General features: G+C 35.2%; 2 protein-coding genes across 8 annotated transcripts in view; both read right to left on the bottom strand.

Moving 5' to 3' along the window:
- The window catches only part of MLLT10 (MLLT10 histone lysine methyltransferase DOT1L cofactor), a 217,849-nt gene that overhangs the window by 123,738 nt on the left and 71,487 nt on the right, over window positions 1–22,624 (bottom strand). For all 7 annotated transcript variants that reach the window (XR_006337182.1, XR_006337183.1, XM_043884647.1 and 4 more), the window contains exons 6-8: window positions 10,723–10,826; window positions 8,112–8,205; window positions 6,115–6,210 (exon numbers count right to left, since the gene is read on the bottom strand). Coding sequence is in view for 5 of the 7 variants with exons in the window: in XM_043884647.1 (XP_043740582.1) it covers window positions 6,115–6,210; window positions 8,112–8,205; window positions 10,723–10,826 (294 nt within the window). In the remaining 2 variants the exon portion in view is untranslated. The remainder of the gene's footprint in view (window positions 1–6,114; window positions 6,211–8,111; window positions 8,206–10,722; window positions 10,827–22,624) is intronic.
- LOC122681997 (transmembrane protein 126A-like) lies at window positions 4,163–4,915 on the bottom strand. Its single transcript, XM_043884651.1, has one exon. It carries the CDS (start codon window positions 4,700–4,702, stop codon window positions 4,163–4,165), a length of 540 nt encoding a protein of 179 aa, XP_043740586.1. The 5' UTR covers window positions 4,703–4,915.

The raw sequence follows: 22,624 nt of genomic DNA, 5'->3' as shown, positions 1-22,624 counted from the left end.
TGTATACTTCTTCATAAGTACTTTATTCATCTACCAAATTCACTTAGCTTCACCTCTCCATCATTACATGGAAACTCCTTCTCCTCAACAACTTCTTTAGTATTAATCCAAAGTACATACAGTCATCCCTCAACATCCACAAGGGGTTGGTTCCAGGGCTCCCTCCCTGACAATACTAAGGTCCATGGATGCTCTGCTGCTGCTGCTAAGTCACTTCAGTCGTGTCCGACTCCGTGCGACCCCATAGACGGCAGCCCACCAGGCTCCCCCGTCCCTGGGATTCTCCAGGCAAGAACACTGGAGTGGGTTGCCATTTCCTTCTCCAATGCATGAAAGTGAAAAGTGAAAGCGAAGTCGCTTAGTCGTATCTGAGCCTTCATAAAAAACGGCATGGTATCCACATTTAACCTACACAACCTCCTGTGTATTTTAAAACCACCTCCTGATTATTTATAATATCTAATAAAATGTAAATGCTATATAAATAGTTGCCTGAGCCCAGCAAATTCAAGTTTTTCCTTTTGGAACTTTCTGGAATTTTTTCCACAGTTGGTTGCATCCACAGATATATAACCCAATGGGTAAAAAACAGGCATTCAACTAGGGCGATGGGAACCTATGCGTGCACACACCATGTGACATCTGAGGCCAGGTCACAAAAAATACTGTAGTTTTTACTATGCTCTCTCTTATTCTGGGAAAAGTTAACTCATTTGACGAAAAGCTACGTAATCATAAGGACACTCAAACAGTCCTACAGAGAGGTCATGCAGCAAGAAACTGGGGTTTTTCCTCAGCCAGCACCAACTTACTGGTCATGTTATTAAGCCATCTTGGAAGCATACCTATCAGCCTTAGTCAAGCCTTCAAATGACTGTATTCCTGCCTACATCTTGACTACAATCTGATGAGACCCTGAGCAAGGCATATCTAGCAAACTCTATCTAAATTTCTAACATAAAGAAACTACGAGATAATAAATATTTATTATAATTTTAAGTCACTAAATTTTGGGGTAATTTGTTATGCTGCAACTGGTAACTGATACACATTTTTGTTATATGCACAGGATGCTACCATAACAACAACAACAACAAAAACTAAAAATGTAGGAGTTTCAAGGAATTAGTGGGCAAGATCTGGAAAGACTTTGAGGAAATGATGAGTGAAAGCCTAATGAGCATGGTAGAGACTATTCTCAGTCTTTCAGGGAGCTGCTAAGGAAAGCTAAAGGAGAAAAAACATTAATGTAACTGAAAAGTAGAGGAAAGGGGGTTCTAGTTATGTAGTAACAAAGTTTGGCAACGTTGGTGCCCTGAAGTAAGTAAGTAACTAACTAAAGTTGGTGCCCTTGGTAACATAAAAAAGAGAAAATGTACTTAATGATGACTTAAGTAAAGAGATTTTTCTAGGTAATATGTTAAAAGTGTAGTCTTTTTACTATTTATAGTAAAAAGCAGTATAAAGAAAAACTAAATTGTGAAGACCACTGACAAAAAGGAACTAATACTTTCTGGTTTTAAAAATGTCAGTCTTTCCAAACAGCAATCAATACTTAAGTAAGGACTAGCTTCCAAACAAACATAAAACGTAAAAGGCTATTTCAGAAAATGCCTGTGTGAGAGCAAAGCCAACGGTGTGGCTGTAAAACCCATTGTTGGAATCTGGGAGAACCTGAAACAACGTCAGGCGTTAGGATCACGAAAGACAAAGAAAGAAAGAGGAAATATTCCAGACTGGGAAAAAAAATGAGAGACTAGAACAACTGAATGCAATGTGTGATCCTGAACTGGATTCTGAACCTGAAAACAAGTTTCCTTCCTTCAGCATGGAGGACATCCAACCAGGATCTGAAGATCCAATAGTTCTGCAATAATGTTAATTTACTGACTTTATACTGCAATCATGTAGGAAGTTTCTCTTTTTATTAAAACTATACACTGAAGTACTTAGGCTAACAGCATTATATTCATAATTTACTGTCTAAAGTTCAGGGGAATAAAGACTACACACAGAAAGTGAGAGAAAAAGAAAAGGAAGGGGAGGAGAAGGGAGGACAAGAAAAGGCTAATGGGATGAAATGTTAACATCTTGAGAGTCTGGGCGAATGGCACAGAGAAATAATGTGCAGTATTTTTGCAACTCTTCTCAAAATTCTTAAGCTACTGTAAAATTAAACATTTTGGGGAAAAAAAAGTTAATCATTCTGACTGGCTGCCCAACATAGAAAGATAAAACTAGCATTAGTTATAAAACTCCTCACTGAATGGCCCCTTCTTAATTAATCACATCTTCTGTCACTCTTTAGCTCCACCATACACACTCCCAAATATTCTAAATTACTATTCCTGAAAAGCCCTGGCCTCTCTTAACTCTTTGTACATGTAGAAGCTGAAAGCTTTAATGTGAGTGAAAGATTTCTAAAGGGAAGTACAAACACAGGAGGAGGTGCTAGGTAACTCTCAAAGGTGAAAATTTTAAAAAAAAAAAAAAAAAATAGAGAAGTAATGACAACTCTGTGATTAAGAGTTTTACTCCTTACAAAAAAGAGGTAGAGTTTTACTCCTTTAAGGAACACAGAAGTAGCCCAGTACTCTTCAAAGAGACAAAAATTCCTAAACAAATGGGAAGTCCAGTCAGTTCCCTGAGGCTCACAAAACACAGACCAAAAACCCATCTCCTCCAACCTCCCATGACACCTTAACAGTACTTATTCTAGCAGTAACTCGTTTATCTGTTGCCAGTTATTAATAACAGAATGGAACCAAGGGCAAGTAAGAGGGTAGAATACAGGGCAGGAGATAAATCCCTTTAATTTAGTAGGGGACAGTTGGATTTCTGTCATATCTAGTTGGAACTGAGTATATTTCCATAAGATACACTACCACTAATGGTAATATGGATATAAAGTACTGTAAGCCTAGTTCTATACTACTAATACATTATAAATAAGCATTGATGAGTGGGAGGAGGATAAAGTGAGGATCAAATGAACTGATACAGATTATCTCAATACAAGAAATAACCACTGATTTCAAATCGATGACCTCCAACTTGAGTCTTCAGGGAAAAAAAAAAAACATCCTTTCTGAAGCTGGGAGCCTCAAATACAACCACATGTCTCCAAATCTGATACACCTTTTCATTTCCTAACTCTCACCCACACCTGGCTCTTCAGCAGTGCTTCTATAAACACAAAAATGCTAGGCTTAAAAAAAATTCTACTTTATAATGAACACTAACTAACATTAATGGGAAGACAGTCTTCATAAACAATAATCCATGATCCAAATTGTTTCATGATTGAATTAAGCCTCTTCTATACTAAACATAGCTTTTAATTCATTTCAAACACCTATTTTAAAACTATATATGCCGATTTTTAAATTTTTATAGAAACTGTCCCTTATTCAAAGTTGAATTTCACCAGTACCTTCTCCTCTTTCCCTGCTGTCATTTCACAGTTAATAACCAGTGGTAATACACCTTGGTCCACACAGAAATTCTCTGAAAAGCAAAGGCTTAAGAATTTTTTGAATTTTCTTACAATAATATATAAGAAGTTAACATAAATTGATTTCATTTTAAAATAAGTGTGTTAGATAACACAATATTTACTATTAAATACTCTTTATCAACATAAATATAACAATAAATATGTGCAAGAATGAACGCTGATAAAAGAACTCACAGGGAATATGATTCTAACATATCTTATGAACAATATCACCAAAATTCAGTTCATAATATACAGTATTTTACAACACTAAAATCTAAATAGATGATAAGTACTATCTGTGAAAACATTTTATAACATGATATGCATATTTTCAAGACAACCCTACTAGATGTTAAAATCTTAAAAGAGGTAAGGAGGGATGAAGAGAAAGAGAGCCTATAACATCTGATTTCTACAGCTATTAATATATCATCACTTAACATCAAGATACCATAATTAAAAAGTTGCCTCTCAAATATTCCCAAGGCAAGAAAACAAGTTTTGTTTTTTTTTTTTTTTTTTTACCTTATGTACGAGTCTCTGTTTATTCAAAATTAGATATAGGTTATTTTTATAGTTTTATTTTTGTGTACAGATTTGCTTAACAATCACTCAATCTCTAGGCCAGGTTCTGGTAACTGAAGAGCCTTTATAAGTAGTTTATTATTGTCTAGACCCAAGGTATGCAGCAAACCCAGTCTGGAGCAAAATGGGAAATAACATCTTTCTAAAGACAGGCTTAGAAATCCTAATCCAGTAATTTAAGATGTTTCCTTTCTCTGGTAGCAGGGCTGAATTATACCTAGCTGCTAGGCCACCATTCACAGGGATAGCCAAAAAAACAGGGTACAGGCCACCGAAAACAAGACCAACCAATCCACCTCGTATTATTGTGCAGGTTTCACAATGCAGATCACCTGTATTCAAAGGTAAACTTACAAAACCTTTATAAGATACATTTGCTGTCAAAAATGGGATCACTGCCATTGGTAAGCCAGCAGCTATACGAGCCTGTGTCACATGCAAGATGCGTCGAAAAAGACTATTTGCTATTAGGCCACAGAGAGCAGCATTAAGTCCAACATATGCTGATCCATTTTCAAGCAGATTCCTTTCTGCTTCTGGGAGTTGGTTAATTTTTCGGGCTATGATATCAATTAAGTTCTCCTTGATGACAGTACCATCTGGTTCATGATTTTTCATCTTGAGCCTTACGCGCGTCTCCGTGCAGCCGCGGCCTCAGCGGGTCTCCTCCGGCCCCGCGAGGGCTCACGCCACGCTCCGCTAGAGTCGCCTGGGCGCGGCCATTTTTCAAGAAAACAAGTTTAACAATAATAATCTCACGGTCTTTATAGATTATCAAGAAATCTCAAATTATTAGAAAATAAAAAGTACAAGTCAATTTTAAGTGTGACAACAAAATCAAACTGTACTAAACTTGTATGTCCTAAAAGTAAACTTCAAATAGTATTTACTTACTAATGAAAATAACAACTGCTAGAATTTAATGCTAAACAAGTTTGACTAAATACATTGTTTTTTAATCTACTATCCAACAACTGCAAAAACTCATAACATGAAAACTTTAATTCATTCCTAGAGAGAAAGAAGATTAATAAATATAGTCATCCATACTATATTGATGAAACACTGTACTATATTTAATAACTATGCTCTATAAATAACATGACAGGGCATATATCAAGATAAATGTGGTCATACAGCAAATACTTCTTTAAAGAAGAGAATGCTAACTAAATTCAGATTTGTTTTTAATAACATTAGCATTTTAATTGCACTCCCAATCCTGTTTTACAAACATGAAATTGTTACGTGATTTAGTTCTCAGCACAATCTGCAGAAATATGTTCCCAACTAGTTGAAACCAACTGCTTAAGAGTAATACTCTCTTCTAACTGCAGAAGTTCTTCACTTTGTTGAAAACAATTCACAGTTGTATCCTTTTCCTATGTGGGCAATATGTTCTAAGAATGATTCTATAATACTTATTAGTTTACTAAAAAATTACTCATATCCTTTACAATAAGTAAAATGTAAGCAGAAAACAGGTAAGTCAGAAGACGACAGATTAGTATTTGGCAAGCTTTTAGTCTTTTAAATAAGTGACAAAATATTATCAAATAAATGGTATGACATTTGATGATTAAAAAAATAATAAACCATTAGCACCACGGGGCAGTGGGGTGGGGGGCGGGGAGGAGAGTCAAGAATATATAGAATTTCAGAATCTTCTATATTACAAGGGAAAACCTGATGAGATTCTTTCTTACATGTGAAATGAGTTAATAATATCTAGCAATAAACCATTATTACTAAAGTGAATCAAAGATTTCAATAGATAACCAGAGTAACACATGTAAGAAATTGCTTTCATGCCTTCAATCAAGTTTTTAATATTTCAAATTTTCAGTTGAAATGGGCATGACCATATTCACAAATATGGAATACTATTTTAAACCTACTTTTTGACTTAATACGCAGTTAAAAATTTTCAGTACTTCAATGTTTCATTCAGCTATCAAGAACTTATCTAAAAAAGAAAAAAATCTATTAAGTAGATGTGCTACTTATTTAGCAACAACAAATCCACTTACTTTTTTCTCTTTCTCATGATGTTTATCCTGAGAGTGAGAGGAAGAATCACTTAAACTTTGATCATATGACCTATTAGTTCCCCGTTTGCTCTTTTTCTAAAAGAGAAAATATATATACATATAGGTATATGTATATAAAGTTTTAAATCTTGTTAGGTTAAAACCAATTCAAGTGTGAAATATTTTAAAATGTCTACTGAAGGAAAAAAAAGGCTATTTCAAACTACATAATCCAATTCAGACACCATCCATATATTATCTATTTCATTATAAAAGAATAGCCTAAATCTAACATTAATGCCATATTTTTGTACATTTATTAAAATGTGTGAAAACAGACAATATTTTCAAATAAGCAGTGGCTTATTTGTCACTTTATTACAAAACCACCTCATTACCGAGATCAACTATAGTTTTCAATGTCTGCTTTAAAATATAAAAGACATTTCAACAAAAAGTAGAGAATACCATATTGAAGAAGGATGCCAAGACCAGAAGAAAAATTTTTAAGAGTTACTTTATGCCAGTAGGAAAAGTAAGAAGCCTTTTAATCTCACACTTTCAGTATTAGGGCATACTATTTTCTAAAAATTTGTCTCTGCAGTTCATATAGAGAAAAAAAAAAAAAGGAAATGTCACCATTAGACTCATACATTTTTCAAAGCAATACTAAAAGTAACACACATTTCTGTTTAAAAGACTTACACAGATTCATAATAAAGTATGACAGTGAGAGTTAGTTCAGGTGTTAAAACTTGGTGGTACCATAACTAATTAGTTTAAACTAGATAAAAATGACTATAAAAGATGATCAAATTCCTTGCAAACACAGAGCTCATACAATCTAATTAAATTATTAAACAGACTTTTCCCCAGTCACCAAAGAGGATAACAGCACATTAATAACTAACAATGAAAAAATTCTATTTGCACAAATTCCAAATCCCATTTTCATTATTTCTATATTTTATCTATATCATCTCTGATTTAGAAAATGAAGATTCCAATATGCTTTTAGTATCCTAAAGTAAATTTTCAATTTTACTATCTCAAAATTTCTCCTAGAAGACTCTGATATTCTTTGGCAGTCATTAAAAAAATAAATCAGTAAGTATATGTTATTTGGTATCTTCAATATCAAATAATATATATACACTCTCAATACTTTATATGCAAAAGCCAGAATACTGGAGTCATAAGCTGCTCATTTCATGAAAAAAGAGTTCCTTTTCTAAAAAAAAAAAACAGCCCTATTCAACAGAAGAAAAGGAACAATAAAAAATAACAAGAAGACATTAAAGAAAAACAAAGAAGCCTTCAACTTTCACTATACAAATATGGTATCAACTAAAGACTGAGAAACACACAATGGGGAATTAAAGAAATACTGATCCTTCAAAGGAACACAGACACAAAATATACAATGATTAATCAAATAGTACTAACTTATCCATGCTACTATGGAACAGTAAAGACTAATCAAATCTAAAATATTCCCAAAGTTGTCTTTAAATATTTCTTTCTCAAGACCTTTAATGATGAAGCTACAAAAGAACCTTGTTTCAGTGTTACTATCCTCCAAGCAAATAAAAATGAAAACAAGTAATAAAACCAGTAATAGTAATAAAGCAAAAAGATGTGAAACAAAGTGACAGGGAATCACAAATTACATAATCAAATGTCAAAAATTAAGTTAACTGAAAACAGTGGTAAATTATAAAGAGCTCTTTACACATTTTTATTTTCTACTAAATGTATACCAACAGTTACTATTAACTATTAATATATATTCTAAACTAGTGTATTTTAGAACAGTCACCTTTGTAAATGAACTCAACCAAAGCAAAATCTTCTAAAACTACACAGCTTTTAATTCCCAACAAACACACTAAGAAAACTCAATCTGAGCAAAAGCAACCCCCAAAAAAGGGATGCCTTAAGACTCAATTCAAAGCTAATTATTATAATTGTAAATTAAATTCAAGACAGATTCTTACCAGCTTACTAAAATGGTATTTACAGTAGCCACAATATTGGACATTATCTGCACCGTTACCTTCCTCTTCACAAAGCAGTCCGGCAAACTGAGCACTGAAAAGAAAAGCCGAGGACATCAACAAGGTTTAAACCACAGTATACACATGTGTGTGTGCATAAAACACCTCATGTGTGTGTATTTATGTATATGTGGATGTGGATATATAAACGTAACACTTAAAATTCAATTCCAAGCACACAGGTATCTCGTAAAAGAAAAGGGGAAAATAAAAGGCTTTATTCTAGTTGAGACTAAGAACATTCCACCCCATCTTTTGATTGCTATATTTTTAAGGCTATATACATGGTTTAAAATAAAACTTTTTATCCATCTCTAATAAGGATAGAGATTTTTGCATGCTTTAAGTCACCAAATAGACATTAAATTTCTTGAAAGATATCCTTACCACCCCAAACTTAACACTTCATTTGACTTTTCAATCTGTATCACAGGTACAATTAGAAAAGGCCAGGTATCTAAAGGGCTTACATGACATGTGATGGTATTCACCCATGAACGCCGATTATATTGTTAGAAGTAAAATGCTTCAAGTCATAACATAGTAGAATAGGTAAGAAAAACAGAAGCTGTGTTTTTCTAGTCAAAAACAAGGGAAGAAATGAAATTAAAACCTAAAGTTATGATAATATTTTTTTTAATGAAGTGTTAATGTTTATAACCATTTTGTCAATTTGACCTTCCACTTTCAACATTCCAAAATTATAGTACTAGTATGTATCTCACAGCCAAATAAGGTCTTCATCTTTGGAAAATTAAGTACAATATTAAGGAAATTTTTAAAATTTATTTTTTACTGAGGTATAGTTGAATTACTGGAGTAGGCAATGGCAACCCACTGCAGTATTCTTGCCTGGAGAATCCCATGGACAGACAAGAGGAGCCTGGTAGGCTACAGTCCATGGGGTCGCTTAAGAGTCGGACATGACTGAGCGACTTCACTTTCATGCACTGGAGAAAGAAATGGCAACCCACTCCAGTGTTCTTGCCTGGAGAATCCCAGGGACAGGGGAGCCTGTTGAGCTGCTGTCTATGGGGTCACACAGAGTCGGACAACTGAAGCAACTTAGCAGCAGCAGCAGCAGGTGCATTACAATGTTGTGTTAACTACTGCTGTAGATAATTACTACATCAAAGTGACTCAGTTATACATACATATACACACACACACTCTTTTTCATATTCTTTTCCACTATAGTTTATCACAGGATACTGAATGCAGTTCCCCGTGCTCTAACAGTAGGACCTTGTTGTTTATCCAGCCCGTATTTATTAGTCTGCATCTACAACTACTAGTCCCAAACTCTCAATCCTGCCCTCTCCCATCCTACTCCCCGCCTCCTTAGCAACCACCAGTCTATGCTCTATGTCCCTGATTAGAGAACTAGACCTAGAACCCACATGCCACAACTAAGTGTTTCCAGGTCACAACTAAAGATTCTGTATGTTGCAACTAACACCAGGTGCAGTCAAATAAATAAATATTTTTATTTAAAAAACAAAGAACTGCCCATTTCATAGTAAATACTCAATGTGTATTAGCCACTCAGTCATGCCCAACTCTTTGTGACCCCATGGACTGTACCTGCCAGGCTCCACTGTCCATGGAATTCTCCAGGCAGAATACTAGAGTGGGTTGCCATTTCCTTCTCCAGAGTATCTTCCCAACCCAGGGATCAAACCCAGGTCTCCTGCACTGCAGGCAGAATTCTTTGCCGCCTGAGCCACCAGGGAAACCCAAATACTCAATACATGACACTTATTATCATTAACTAGTATTCTAAGGAAGTTAAATTTGTGTTTGTTAAATGCACAAAATGTTCCTTACAGTAGCACACATTAACAAAACAGTTTGGAAACAAAGTGTCTGAAAATCTGTGAAATGTTAATTAAATACCAATATCTGATAGGATATAATGTAGTCATTTCCATGCTGCTATGGACTGTATCTATATCATCTCATCAAAATTTTTTTGTGAAAGAAATTATCAGAAAACAATGTTTCATTTAAACTGCTATTAAAATTATGCAATGAATATGTACATGGATAAAAATAAAAGCATGAACAAAATAAAAATAGAAGGTCATTTAAAAATTTAAGAAACTTTATAAGGAATAGCCACTATTATATAGAGAATGATGGTGATTGCTTTTTTTCCCCTCTTGAAATACAGGCAGTGAAAAAAACACTACCATTCACTAAATCCTTACTAGTATTTCAGGCACTGCACTAAGTTTATCTACATCAGCTCTTGTAATCTTAATAACAAATCAAAGGGTAGGTAAACAACAGAAATATCTTGGGCAAAATAAAACTGAATAAGACACTAGAACCAGGGTTACTTACTGGAAATTCACTCTGGTAAATACACTCAATTATTAGAATTATTTTTATTACAGTAAGTAAATATAAACATACAAACTATACCAACAAAATTTAGTTTAAGTAATATTTGGGTACCTACGTCTTTAACTTACAAGGTATTTCCAATTTCAGTTCTGTAAAATGACAAAAACATACTTACCAAAAAAAAAAAAAAAAACATACTTACCATGTCACATGGAAAGCCTGTCGACATCCATGTTTATTACATGTCATGCAAGCACCAGTGGCTGCTTTGCTTTCTCTTCCTTGTTCATCACAAATGTAGCAAGTCTTAGGGTAAAGGAAAAAAATAAATAAATAAATAAAAACCTTACAAGTGCTTTATACAGATATGGATTTTATAGTTATCTTCACAGCTCAAAATCAGGTTTACTAACTAATCTACTCCAAAATATAAATCTATTTTTTTCTATTTATATCTATTTTACAAGCAATACAAATATGAAAACATCAATACAGATATAAATAGTCCTCGTAGGATTTCACAAGCCACAGTTTCCTAGACTCAAAAATCCCACAAGACAGGAGGAATCCTTACAGGCACTGAGGCCAGGGTGAAGAATATAGCTTACGCCACCTCGGTATTAAAATCTCCTGTCCACTATTTAACTGATTCCTGTAACAAAAATGTAAAATGAGGTTTGTCTTTCTTTTCTGCTGGAAGTGAGCATACAGAAAGGAGTTGGATAAAGGGAGCTGGGACTCAATGGGTGAAGGACAGTCCTTAATGAATGAGCAAAGTTTAGGTCATTCCAACTGTTCACAAAAATCCCTTCCACATGAGCTATCAATCAGCCCTGCTAACCTGACACACTAGGTCTGGGAGGAAACGCTTTTAAAAGATCAGAGGTGCCCCCAAGAGCTACTGGCCAATGAACACTCCCAGCAGCTTTGACATCTCCCTGGCCCTTTTTCTCAGGTGAAAATAGCTGATAATGAAAGGCTAAATTACAAAAATGGCAATCTTCAAGTATATAATAAATAAAATTATCAACTGACTGTAAGTATACAAAAAATTAATGCCTAACTACATATAATCAGATGATGCAATTCTAAAAATAAACCAATCTGAATAAGGTATAACATAGCCAACATCAATAGGATCACATCTATTTTTTAACTTGGAGAAGTTTCTCCCACAATGCACTGTGGTGCCAAATTACACCATTCAATAATATTTACAAGAACACAGTTTCCAAAAGCCTAATATTTAGACAAGTAGGTAAATGAATTTCAACTTCTCTGCTGAAAGATAGAGACTGAACTGAATTACAACAATTACTTTGTATGTCTAAAAAAGAAAAACCCAAATTACAACAAAACTAACCTAGACACAGTAACAATCATAAGAGCATCTCTAACTGTTCACATTACCAGAAGGCAGTATCAAACAATTATAATGGAATAATTTAACATACATATTTTAGCCTATAAATGATAAATTAAATTTTTAAAAGAAAAGTACAAAGCAGGTTGAAACAGTAATATTTTAAAATATTCAGGGGCAATATGCAAACAGACCTCAAAGAATATCTCAGTAACTTCCAAAACAATTGACAGTGCAAAGACACCATCATTTGACCATTCAATAAAACTAAACATTATAACAGATTTCACTTTTAAGGAGTTAGGCCTTCCAGATATATGGAATAGCAGAGTTAAGAGGTCCAGGAATCCTCTCCTCAGTGAATTAAATACTTCATAGGTGAAGAAGAACCACTTGAAGTCTCTGTATAGAATAAGCTGCTCCCGACTGTGTGTGTGCTCAGTCATGTCCGACTCTTTACAACCACATGGATTGTAGCCCACCAGGCTCCTCTTTCCATGGAATTTTCCAGGCAAGAATAATAGAGTGGGTTGCCATTTCCTACTCCAAGGCATCTTCCCGACCCAGGTATCTAATCTACATCTCTCACGTCTCCTGTACTGGCAGGCAGATGCTTTACCATTGTGCCATCTAGAATAAGCTACAAGGATATACAATACAACACAGGGATGATAACTAATATTTTATAATAACTATAATGGAATATAACCTCTAAAAATTATGCCACTATACTGCATATCTGTACATATATAATACTGTATGTCAACTTAAAGTCTCTGAAAACTGTCCTAATGGCATGCAGCAAAGAGACTATTTTATCCAAGACAATCTACTAAATAACAGTGAGCATCTGTGGCACTTGAGCCACGATGTGTCCCCATTACCACCCTCACCCCCACAGCTCCATGTGATGGCAGTTCCTTTCTGGGTAGTGCTGTCAAGAAGGTGAGGGCTCCCCCTCTCCCCAAGACTAGAGTTTTATCCAGGGAGGGTCAGGTCTCCAGTGACTCTCGTACCACTATTCATCCTGATAGCTCCTACTCACAGACTCCCAACCCTAACAACAGGCCAAGATCCCCAGTGTTCTATCAGCTTGCTCGCAGAATGGAAGCTACATGCTAGGAGGGACAAGCTGGGCTATGTATACCCTCCCCTCCTGCCAGGACCTGTCAGAGGACAAGTGTCTGTCCAGCAGACGCAGGGTGCTGTCTCCACCCCCAGCTCCAGAGAAAGCACTAGTGCAGAGGTTCTGTCTCCACAGGGAGAAAGAATCATTCTCTAGAGTGGCTACATTACATAACATGCTTAATTTTTAACAAAAAATTATAAGACACGAAAAGAAAAAATATGACTCAGTCACAGGGGAAAAAAAGCAGGCACTGGTACCTGCCTTTAAGGGGAGTCAAAATGTTGGACCTAGGCGACAAAGACCAACCACCAATAGAATTCTCGAGTTTAAAACTCACTAAAAGCACTGAACAGTAGATTTGAGTTGGCAGTAGGGGAAGAATCAATAACTTTAAAAACAGATCAACAGATTATACAATCTAAAAAAACAGATGTTTTCAATAATACCACCTAAAAAACAGTTTCAGAGAAATATGCTACACCATTAACTGCATTAACAAATGGTTAAGGAGAAAATTATGAGAGAAGAGAAAGGGACATACACTGTATCTGAAGAAATAATAGCTGAAAACTTCCCAAATTTGATGAAAAACAATAACCAACACATCCAAAAAGCTCTGCAAACTCCATATAGGATAAACACAAACAGATCCATATTCTAATTAATGAAAGGCAAAAATAAGAAACTTTTGACTCATCATACACAAGGAAACCTGAGGTCTTATTAGAAATAAAATGGGAGACAGAAAGCAGTAGAATAACATTTAAAATGCTCAAAGAACAAGAATCCTACATTCAGAAAAAGCTATATTGCAGAAATAAAGATAAAATAACAATAATATTCTCAGACCCCAAAAAACAGATACTTTGTTTCTCCAAATCTGACTAACAAGAATTACAAAAAGAAATTCCTTAAGCTAAAATCAAGTGACACTAGACAACCACTGCAATGCACATATAAAAACAAAGAACTCCGATCACTTACACCTCAATAAAGCTGAAATTTTTAAAAACACACATATAGACCAATTTAAAAACACACAGAAAGAACTCTGACAAAGACAGTTCTGTAGGAAATGATAAAGACAGTACTTTTTTTTTTTTAACCAATGAAATCCATTGTTTGTGGATAATGAACATATCCAGATTTTCCACCGGGTCAAAATCTCCTTTTCTCAATCAAGTTTCTCTGTTCCAGGGCACAGTTTATCACTCTATACATAGGAACTTAACGAAAAACAGCAAAAGAAAACTCTGGGGACTGAAGCTCATTAAGGACTCAACACATTTTTACATCACTGATGTTTCAAAATGGCACAAGGTCATTCACAGAGGCAGCTGTGGACCATTACAATGTAGAAGGCAAGCACCTGCAGGAATGAATATGGACTGTGAAGGAATGGAGACTGCAGTGACACTGCGGAGCTTTCAGAGCCATCCATAAAGTGAGTCTTACCTTTTAAGAAAAACACAGATATTTCTTTCTCACTCTGTTAATTTGAAAAGCAATTACCTAAAACAATGTCCATAAATTGTACTGTTGGGACTGTAACATATAGAAACGTAATATATGTAACAATGACAACACAATGAAAGAGAATGGGGAAAAAGCTATTCTAGAGTAAGGAAATACCATCAGATGGTAACTAGAACCCATAGGAAGAAATGAACAGAAACAAAAATGGTAAACAGAAAAACACACTCTATAAATATATTTGTGTGCGTCTTCTCTTAGTTTAGTTTGTGGGAGTCTTCTCTTAGTTTGGGGCTTCCCTGGTGTCTCAGGGTTAAAAGCATCTGCCTCCAATACGGGAGACCCAGGTTCGATCCCAGGGTTGGGAAGATCCCCTGGAGAAGGAAATGGTAACCCACTCCAGTATTCTTGCCTGGAGAATCCCATGGACAGAGGAGCCTGGTAGGCTACAGTCCACAGGGTCGCAAAGAATCAGACACGACTGAGCAACTTCACTTTCACTTTTCACTTTCTCTTAGTTTCTTTAAAATATATAAGATTATATAGAGCAATAATTTAAACTATTTTGGGGCTTGTACTATTATATAGAGACAAAATATCTATAATAGTAATAACATAAAAGTGGGGAGGAAAGAAATAAAATAAATGCCATGAACTTTTTATATCTTACTGGAGGTTAAGCAGATTCTATGAATTAAGATGAATATTATAAACCCAAGAGCAACCACTAAGAAAATAATCCAAGAAAATATAATTTAAAAGTACAATGGAAGATGTAAATCCAACCATATTAACAGCACTGAATATGAAGAGACTGATAAAGACAGAGATTGATAGACTAGATTTAAAAAAAAGTTCTATATGCTGCTTATAGGATGCATACTTTAGGTTTGAAGACACAAGAAAGTTAAAAGTAAAAGGATGAAAAAAAGATATACCATGCAAAAGGCAACCATACACAAGGCAGGTGAAGAGAGGTTCATTATATCAGATAAAAAACAGTCTTTGAGAGATTCTATAATAATAAAAAGGATGTAACAATTATAAGCATATGTATATGCAATGATCAAGAGCTTCCAAAACACATAAAGTATGAAAAAAGTTATTTGAAAGTTTTTATTTTCTCATTAAATAGCTGTTGGATTGAGAAGAAAAATTATAAACTAAACAATTGAGAAAATAATCCCAAACAACAAAAATACATCTAAATAAAATATCAAGTATGTGAATAAAGTTATAATCAGAGGCAAACTCACAGCCTAAAAGTTTTCATTTTAAGTAGGGGAAAAAGTCATAGTTTGACCTAACATTTTGAGTAACAGAAACAATGTTCATATATCAAAAGGATTTAAGGCCAGATTCCAACTCTACCTAAAAAGTAGAGAGCTGAGAGAACATCACTCCAAATCTATTAACAAAAAGCCATTTAAAATTTTTTTAAAAATCACAACTTTTCTTGAAACTATGAAAGATTTGCAGTTGCAAAGGCAACCAATTAGCCTGGAAGGGGACACCCTCTCCCAAGCCACCTGAAAACCACAAGACATTCAGAGACTATTCAATAATAATGCAGCAACGGAAGATGTGGAGGAAGAGGTGCAGCCAAGAAATCAGCTAAAATTTTAACAAACTGCTAAAAAGGCTGATTATGGGTTACTGCAATAGTACAGAACCAGTGGAACCACAGATAGGAGTTAACACCCACTCAACAGGCTCTACTCCATGAAGACTCACAAGAAGCTCTGAGGGGAAACTGGAAGCAAGGAGGCAAAACCACCACAAAGAATCTCTCTTGGTTGTGCAGGCATGAAGGACAGGATTAGGTGCCACTGGGGAAAAGACATGAAATCCCACCTCTTGACCAGACACTCCTTTCAAAACCCCCGAGCATCTGGGGGATTGGCAGCAAACCCTGTCGCATTCAGGGCATGAGTGTGATGGTTAGGAAGACAGAGAAGAAAAAGTGTTTACCCATGAACAAGGCGCAAGAAAAGTTCCTGACCCCAGGCTCTGTTAACAACATCATCAGAGATCTTCTCGCATTTTAGGAGAGGCAGGAAGCTTCCTCACAAGTCTTTCTAGAGATGTAAAGCAAAGTCAGCCAACGGGAGGAGGCAATAAAATGGTAAAACCCTGAGGTCCAGGTATACAGAAGCCCCGTCATGAGTCTGGACCAAAACAACAAAGAAATCAGAAGTCCAGAACATCAAATCATAAACAACAGCAATGTAGCACTGACGGAGGTGGCGGGGGGTCGTTATCACAAAAGTGCGGCAAAAGGAAGAAACCAACCTCTGTGGCACAGAATCACCCAATACCCCAGCCCTCAACCTAAACATCACATATCGTTGGAGGAACAGGAACAGGGAGGACACCCCAGCGGGCACAGGAAACAGATCACCAGGCCAGAGAGGCCACACAGTGTCACTGCCACTGCATTTTATTAGCCAGAGCAAGTCACAACGCAGCCTGCATACGAGAGATAGGGTACTTAATGTTGGTGCAAACATGAACTGAGGTAGCCACTATGGAAAACATTATGGAGGTTAAAAAAAAACCTAAAAATAGAGCTATCATATGAAAAGATACATGATCCCCTATGTTCTAAGCAGCACTATTTACAACAGCCAAGACATGGAAGCAACCTAAATGTCCATCAACAGATAAACAGATTAAAAAACACATGGTGTGGGTGTGTGTGTGTGGGTGTGTGTGTGTGTGTACACAACAGAGTATCAGTCATAAAAAGAATGAAATAACACCATCTAGAACAACATGAATGGACCTAGATATTATCATGCTAAGTGGAATAAGCCATAAAAAAACAAATGTATCACTTACATGTGGAATCTAAAAAAAAAAAAAACAAATGAACTTATTTAAAAAGAGAAACAAAAAAAAAAGAGAGAGAGAAACAGATTCACAGACATAGAAAACAAATCTATGGTTGCCCAAGGGGAATGGTGGGATAAATTTGGAATCTGAGAGTAACATATACATACTACTATACATAAAACAGGTAAACAACAAGGCCTTATTATACAGCACAGGGAACTATATTCATATCTTTAATAACAATAACCTACAATATAAAAGAATCTGAAAAAGTATATATATATACATATTTATGTGTTATATAGATAGAACTGACTCACTTTTCTGAACACCTGAAACTAATACAACTTTGTAAATCAACCATACTTCAAGAAAAACAAAACAAACACTTCTCTTAATAGCTATCCACATACGTATGGCTGAGTCCCTTCGTTTGTTCACCTGAAAATATCACAACACTGTTAACTGGCTATACCCCAATACAAAATAAAAAACAGCTACCTACCACTAATCCTTTGGAGAAAAGAAAAACGGAAGCAGGGTCACGATTTCTAAGTTTTCCTCTACTGTTGCTGCTGCTGCTGCGAAGTCGCTCAGTCGTGTCCGACTCTGTGCGACCCCACAGACGGCAGCCCATCAGGCTCCCCCATCCCTGGGATTCTCCAGGCAAGAACACTGGAGTGGGTTGCCACTTCCTTCTCCAATGCATGAAAGTGAAAAGTGAAAGTGAAGTCGCTCAGTCGTGTCCGACTCTTAGCGACCCCATGGGCTCCTCCATCCATGGGATTTTCCAGGCGAGTACTGGAGTGGGGTGCCATTGCCTTCTCCACCTCTGTTATCTTCCTGTAATTCAATGACACCACGTTTTATGGTAGTTTTGGTTTGTTTGGTTGGTCTATTATGATCCTTCCTAAACTAATAAACGCTCATTCCTTCATAGCCATTCAATAAACTATTCAAGAGAATAAATTCAGATATACATATCATCTGCCAACTACTCTCTATGGAAATTGCAGCTTTCTAAACTAAAAAGCTTCTCTGACTCTAAAGAACACAAGTCTCACCCAAAAAAGGTCCCAAATCCCTATGCTGCCCCAATCTTCCCATTTCTTAAAAATTACTGAAAGGTAATTAAAGGTAACATGCCATTTATTTTTTAACAAAATGTGTCAGTGAAATGAGGAACTGATACAAGAAAATATGAGAGGTCAAAAAATAACAAGAATCTGATGACAAATGGTTCAGAAGAAACTGGCCTCTCTATTTTATTGACGTGTGGAAAATTTAGCAACATAAGTCGACACGGTGAATCGTGTGCAAGTGGATATACTACACAGGTAAGTCTAGAAATCTTCCTTTTATTTCCCTTCTAAATTTCACAATGTTCCAGGATTATTTATCATTCTTTGCACTGATTAAGGTAAATTCTCTGAACTATTTATTATTAGCATCCTCTCTTTGCACCTATTACTCTAGTTTATGTTACTTTCTCTAAAATTATTATTTGATTCTTTCTTCCAAGGTCAAATTCCCTATTATTGTGCATAGCCCTTATAATATCTTTGTATGTCTTACTCAGTTCCTTAGACAAAAATAATACCTCCTTTCATTATGTTCTGTAATACCTCATTTAGCTGTTCCATTATTTGTAAACTATCATATTATTTTCGTACATTGTAGTTATGTGACTGTCTGAGTGTCACATGGAGATAAACTCTCTCTTTTACACAACTCTCAGGATCTAGCACATGCAAAGCAGGTCCATTTTAAGAGGCCAATACACTTACAAATAATCTCTACATTATCCTTTACCACCACCCATTAAGGACTGGTAACTTCCAAGGGAGTTCCCCGGCAGTCCAGAGGTTAGGATTTGGCACTTCGCTGCTACAGCACGAGCTGAGCCCCTGGATGGGGAACTAAGATCCCACGAGACATGTAGCACGGCCAAAAAAATAAAGACTGCTGTCTTCCAAACTCTACAAACCATTTTCCAATTGTTCCTATCATTTCAGAATTACATGTCCCCTATTAACCATACTAAATATTCATGAACCAGATATTATTGTTTTTAAGGTTTACTATACTACAAATCATGCAGTCACAAAGAGTTAGACATGACTTAGCAACTAAACCACCACCATATAGACCAACAACCATAAACATCCAAGAAACGTATGCAGCAACTACATATAAGGAAAACTACAAAAAGGAAAAGTATTTGACAGGGAGAGACACCATATTTCTGCAAGGGGAGATTCAACATTGCAAAAAGATCAATCCTCCACTAAAATGTTTCACTATAACACCAATAAAATCATTATTGTTAGTATTGTTAGTCCTTATGTTCATCTAACCTAAAATGTTCATCTAACCTAATGTCCTAATGTTCATCTAACCTAAAATCAGTATTGTTAGTCCTAATGTTCATCTAAAAAAATATATGCATGGTAATATTTGTTCTACCATGTACTATAACATGTATTTAAAGCCATAGTAAATTAAAATAGTGTGCTACTAGAATAAGACTACAAAGATAGATCAGGGGTACAAGAAAAGTAAGGAAAAGCCAAGAATTTAATAATCATTCAAACAGTATTCCAAATCACTGTGTAAAACGTAGTGTTGAAAAAGCTGACTAAACCATGTGGGAGGGGGAAAAGTTAGACATATATCTCAGAATATTCTAAAATTAACCTAACTGGATAAAAAGATTTGTATCTAAATAATTCATTCTTCCTTCTATACTCCCTTGAATACTTTCCATACTCCTTGAATACTTAAGTCTTGAGGTGGGGTGAAGCATGGCAGCATCTATCCTGTGAAGGAAAGGACAGCCCAACTCTAGTATCAGAGCCCCAATAGGGGTGGTTCTCATCAAAGTGTTGGGGGTAGGGGTGGAAATAGTGTCAGAATGAGTTGTCAGAACCTGTGCAAAGTGAGGAAACCAACCATGGAAGGGAAAGAGCGGAGCTGTGGACTGAAGCTGAGCATTAAATCCCCAAAATGGTTTAAAAAGAAAAAAGGCAGCAATGCAGGGAATCAGCAGCAACCCAGAGTGAGGTCTGAGCCTAAACAAAGTTAGGATGGCCTCTGTATTACGGGATGGCAGCAATAAAAGACTTGTTAATAAAAGAGAGAATAATCAAATAAATATATTGAGGATAAAAGAAGTCAGGTTTCTCACTGTCTCACATGAGAGTCATAAAAACAGAAAGAAAATTAAAATGAACTCTGTGTTGTTGGATTAGGTTTAGGGAAATTACTAAGAAATTCCAAGGAGTTTATGGCTGGATACATAAATAGACACAGAAATACGTACAGATACATGTGTATGTACATATATCCACATACTTATCAAAACCATCTATGTGACCTCATCTACTTCAAAACATAAAGAAGATATAGATGTGAATGTGTGTGTATCTCTGCATCTATACACACTGAGAGGGCCTGAAAACAGCAACATCCTAGTAACAGTGAGCACACCTAACATCCTCTTCGTTTCTAAATACCATTCTTACCTAAAAGGATTCAAAACTTCTCTGAGAAATGGTTATTCGAGGACCAAGAAAGCAATGGTACAAGATGAGCCTAGAACACACGGTCATGTCACAAGTAAAGCAGCCCTCCGAGAATGACAGAAAGAAGTCAAAAGACAAAGGAGAGCCTGAAGGGATCCCACTGACCAAACCTGAGACAATATAAGCATCACAATGAATGACAGTGATGGGGAATGATCCATTAAAACAAAATAGTAACACATAAGTTGTTACTAGTCCATACTGATATAAATAATTGGGAAGTGATGAAAGCATCTCCTTAAAATGGAATGCCAACTGATGAACGTAAACGATGGAATTATAATACCACCACTTGCCATCAATCGTGGTAATAGATTCATTAAGCAAAGAAATAACAATGGGTGCTAAAATTAGTGAATAAAAGGCACAAGAAACAAGGTATTTACATACAAAGTACTTCACTACAAAATGCTTACTAATTATAATGGAAATAAAGATTAACCTCCCAGTGGAGAAATCTTGCAGACACCACCTTAACCAAGTGACCAAGGTAACATCACCAGTAATGGGAAAAACTGAAATCATGTACCACCTGACAGGATGCAATGAGAAGAACACAGCATCATTTCTGTGACATTCCTGCCAAAAACACATAACCTTAATTTAATCATGAGGAAACATTATTAAAAGCCATTCTACAAATAATTGACCTAAAATCTTCAGAAGTACCAAAGTTATGTAAGTCAGGAGACTTAAGGGACAAAAAGCAAATTGTGATCTTTCTGCTATGAAAAGATTCTACTGGGAGAACAAAAAATATGAATGAAAATTAGACAAATAATGATGACACTCCTGGATTAGACAAATAACACATAAATATTAATTTCCTGATGCTGATGGGTGTATTCTGGTCATGCAGAAGAAAGTCCTTCCTTATAGGAAATACATACTATAAAATAGTTATACTTTAGTGTAGAGAAATATTCTGTGTGGTAACAAAGGCAGAAACAATAAAGAGTAGTTGTGTAAACTATAAAAAAAAAATTTTAAACTTAAAACTAGAAACAATTAACATGTTAGAATACCAACAATAATGACAATCATAAAGACAAAATGAAAATTAAAAAGCAAATATTAAATTATGGGCAAAAGCACTGACAGCAAGTATATAAGAAAAAATAATAATTATCTTCAGTATAAAAAACATTTTGTTAAGAAAAAATTAAAACATTACAATATTAAAATGAACAAAGAGCTATTCAAGGTCAATTAACAAATATGAATAATCTTTTCTAAAAAATTTAAAAATATTTAATGTTATCAATATGGAAAGAAAATCATTCAAACACTGCAATACTTTTTACTAAAAAAAATAGCAAAGACTGTCCTAATGGTAATACACAGTGCATTTCACAGGACACAAGATTATGTACAATCTCACATACCACTAACCCGATTAGTCAATTAGAAGTATACAGTATTTGTAAAATGCACACAAAAATAAATCTAGGAGGATCTTAATGGAAAGATTTTACATGAGTTTTGCCTTACATTTTTCTATTTCTCTGCATTTTTCAATTTTTAAAATAAATTTTAATAATCTACATTACAAAATGTTTAATATTTTGAAATCTTAGCATTGGCTGCCATGACCCTTTCTCCACAGATGAAATAAATCAACAAGTACCTTCACTTAAAGGCACAGTAGGTAATTAAAAAAAACAATAATCCAATATGCAAGAGAATGAAACAATAATACCAATGTTCTAAATTAAGAAAA

Source organism: Cervus elaphus, chromosome 23 (genome assembly GCF_910594005.1).
Source record: "Cervus elaphus chromosome 23, mCerEla1.1, whole genome shotgun sequence".
NCBI classification, from domain to species: Eukaryota; Metazoa; Chordata; class Mammalia; order Artiodactyla; family Cervidae; genus Cervus; species Cervus elaphus.
The sequence above is the reverse complement of the archived record's forward strand: the minus strand, read 5'-3'. Positions and strand labels throughout refer to the sequence as shown.

Bases quoted from the DNA above. Each gene is read 5' to 3' on its own strand.
- LOC122681997 (XM_043884651.1), bottom strand. From the start codon at position 4,702: ATGAAAAATCATGAACCAGATGGTACTGTCATCAAGGAGAACTTAATT.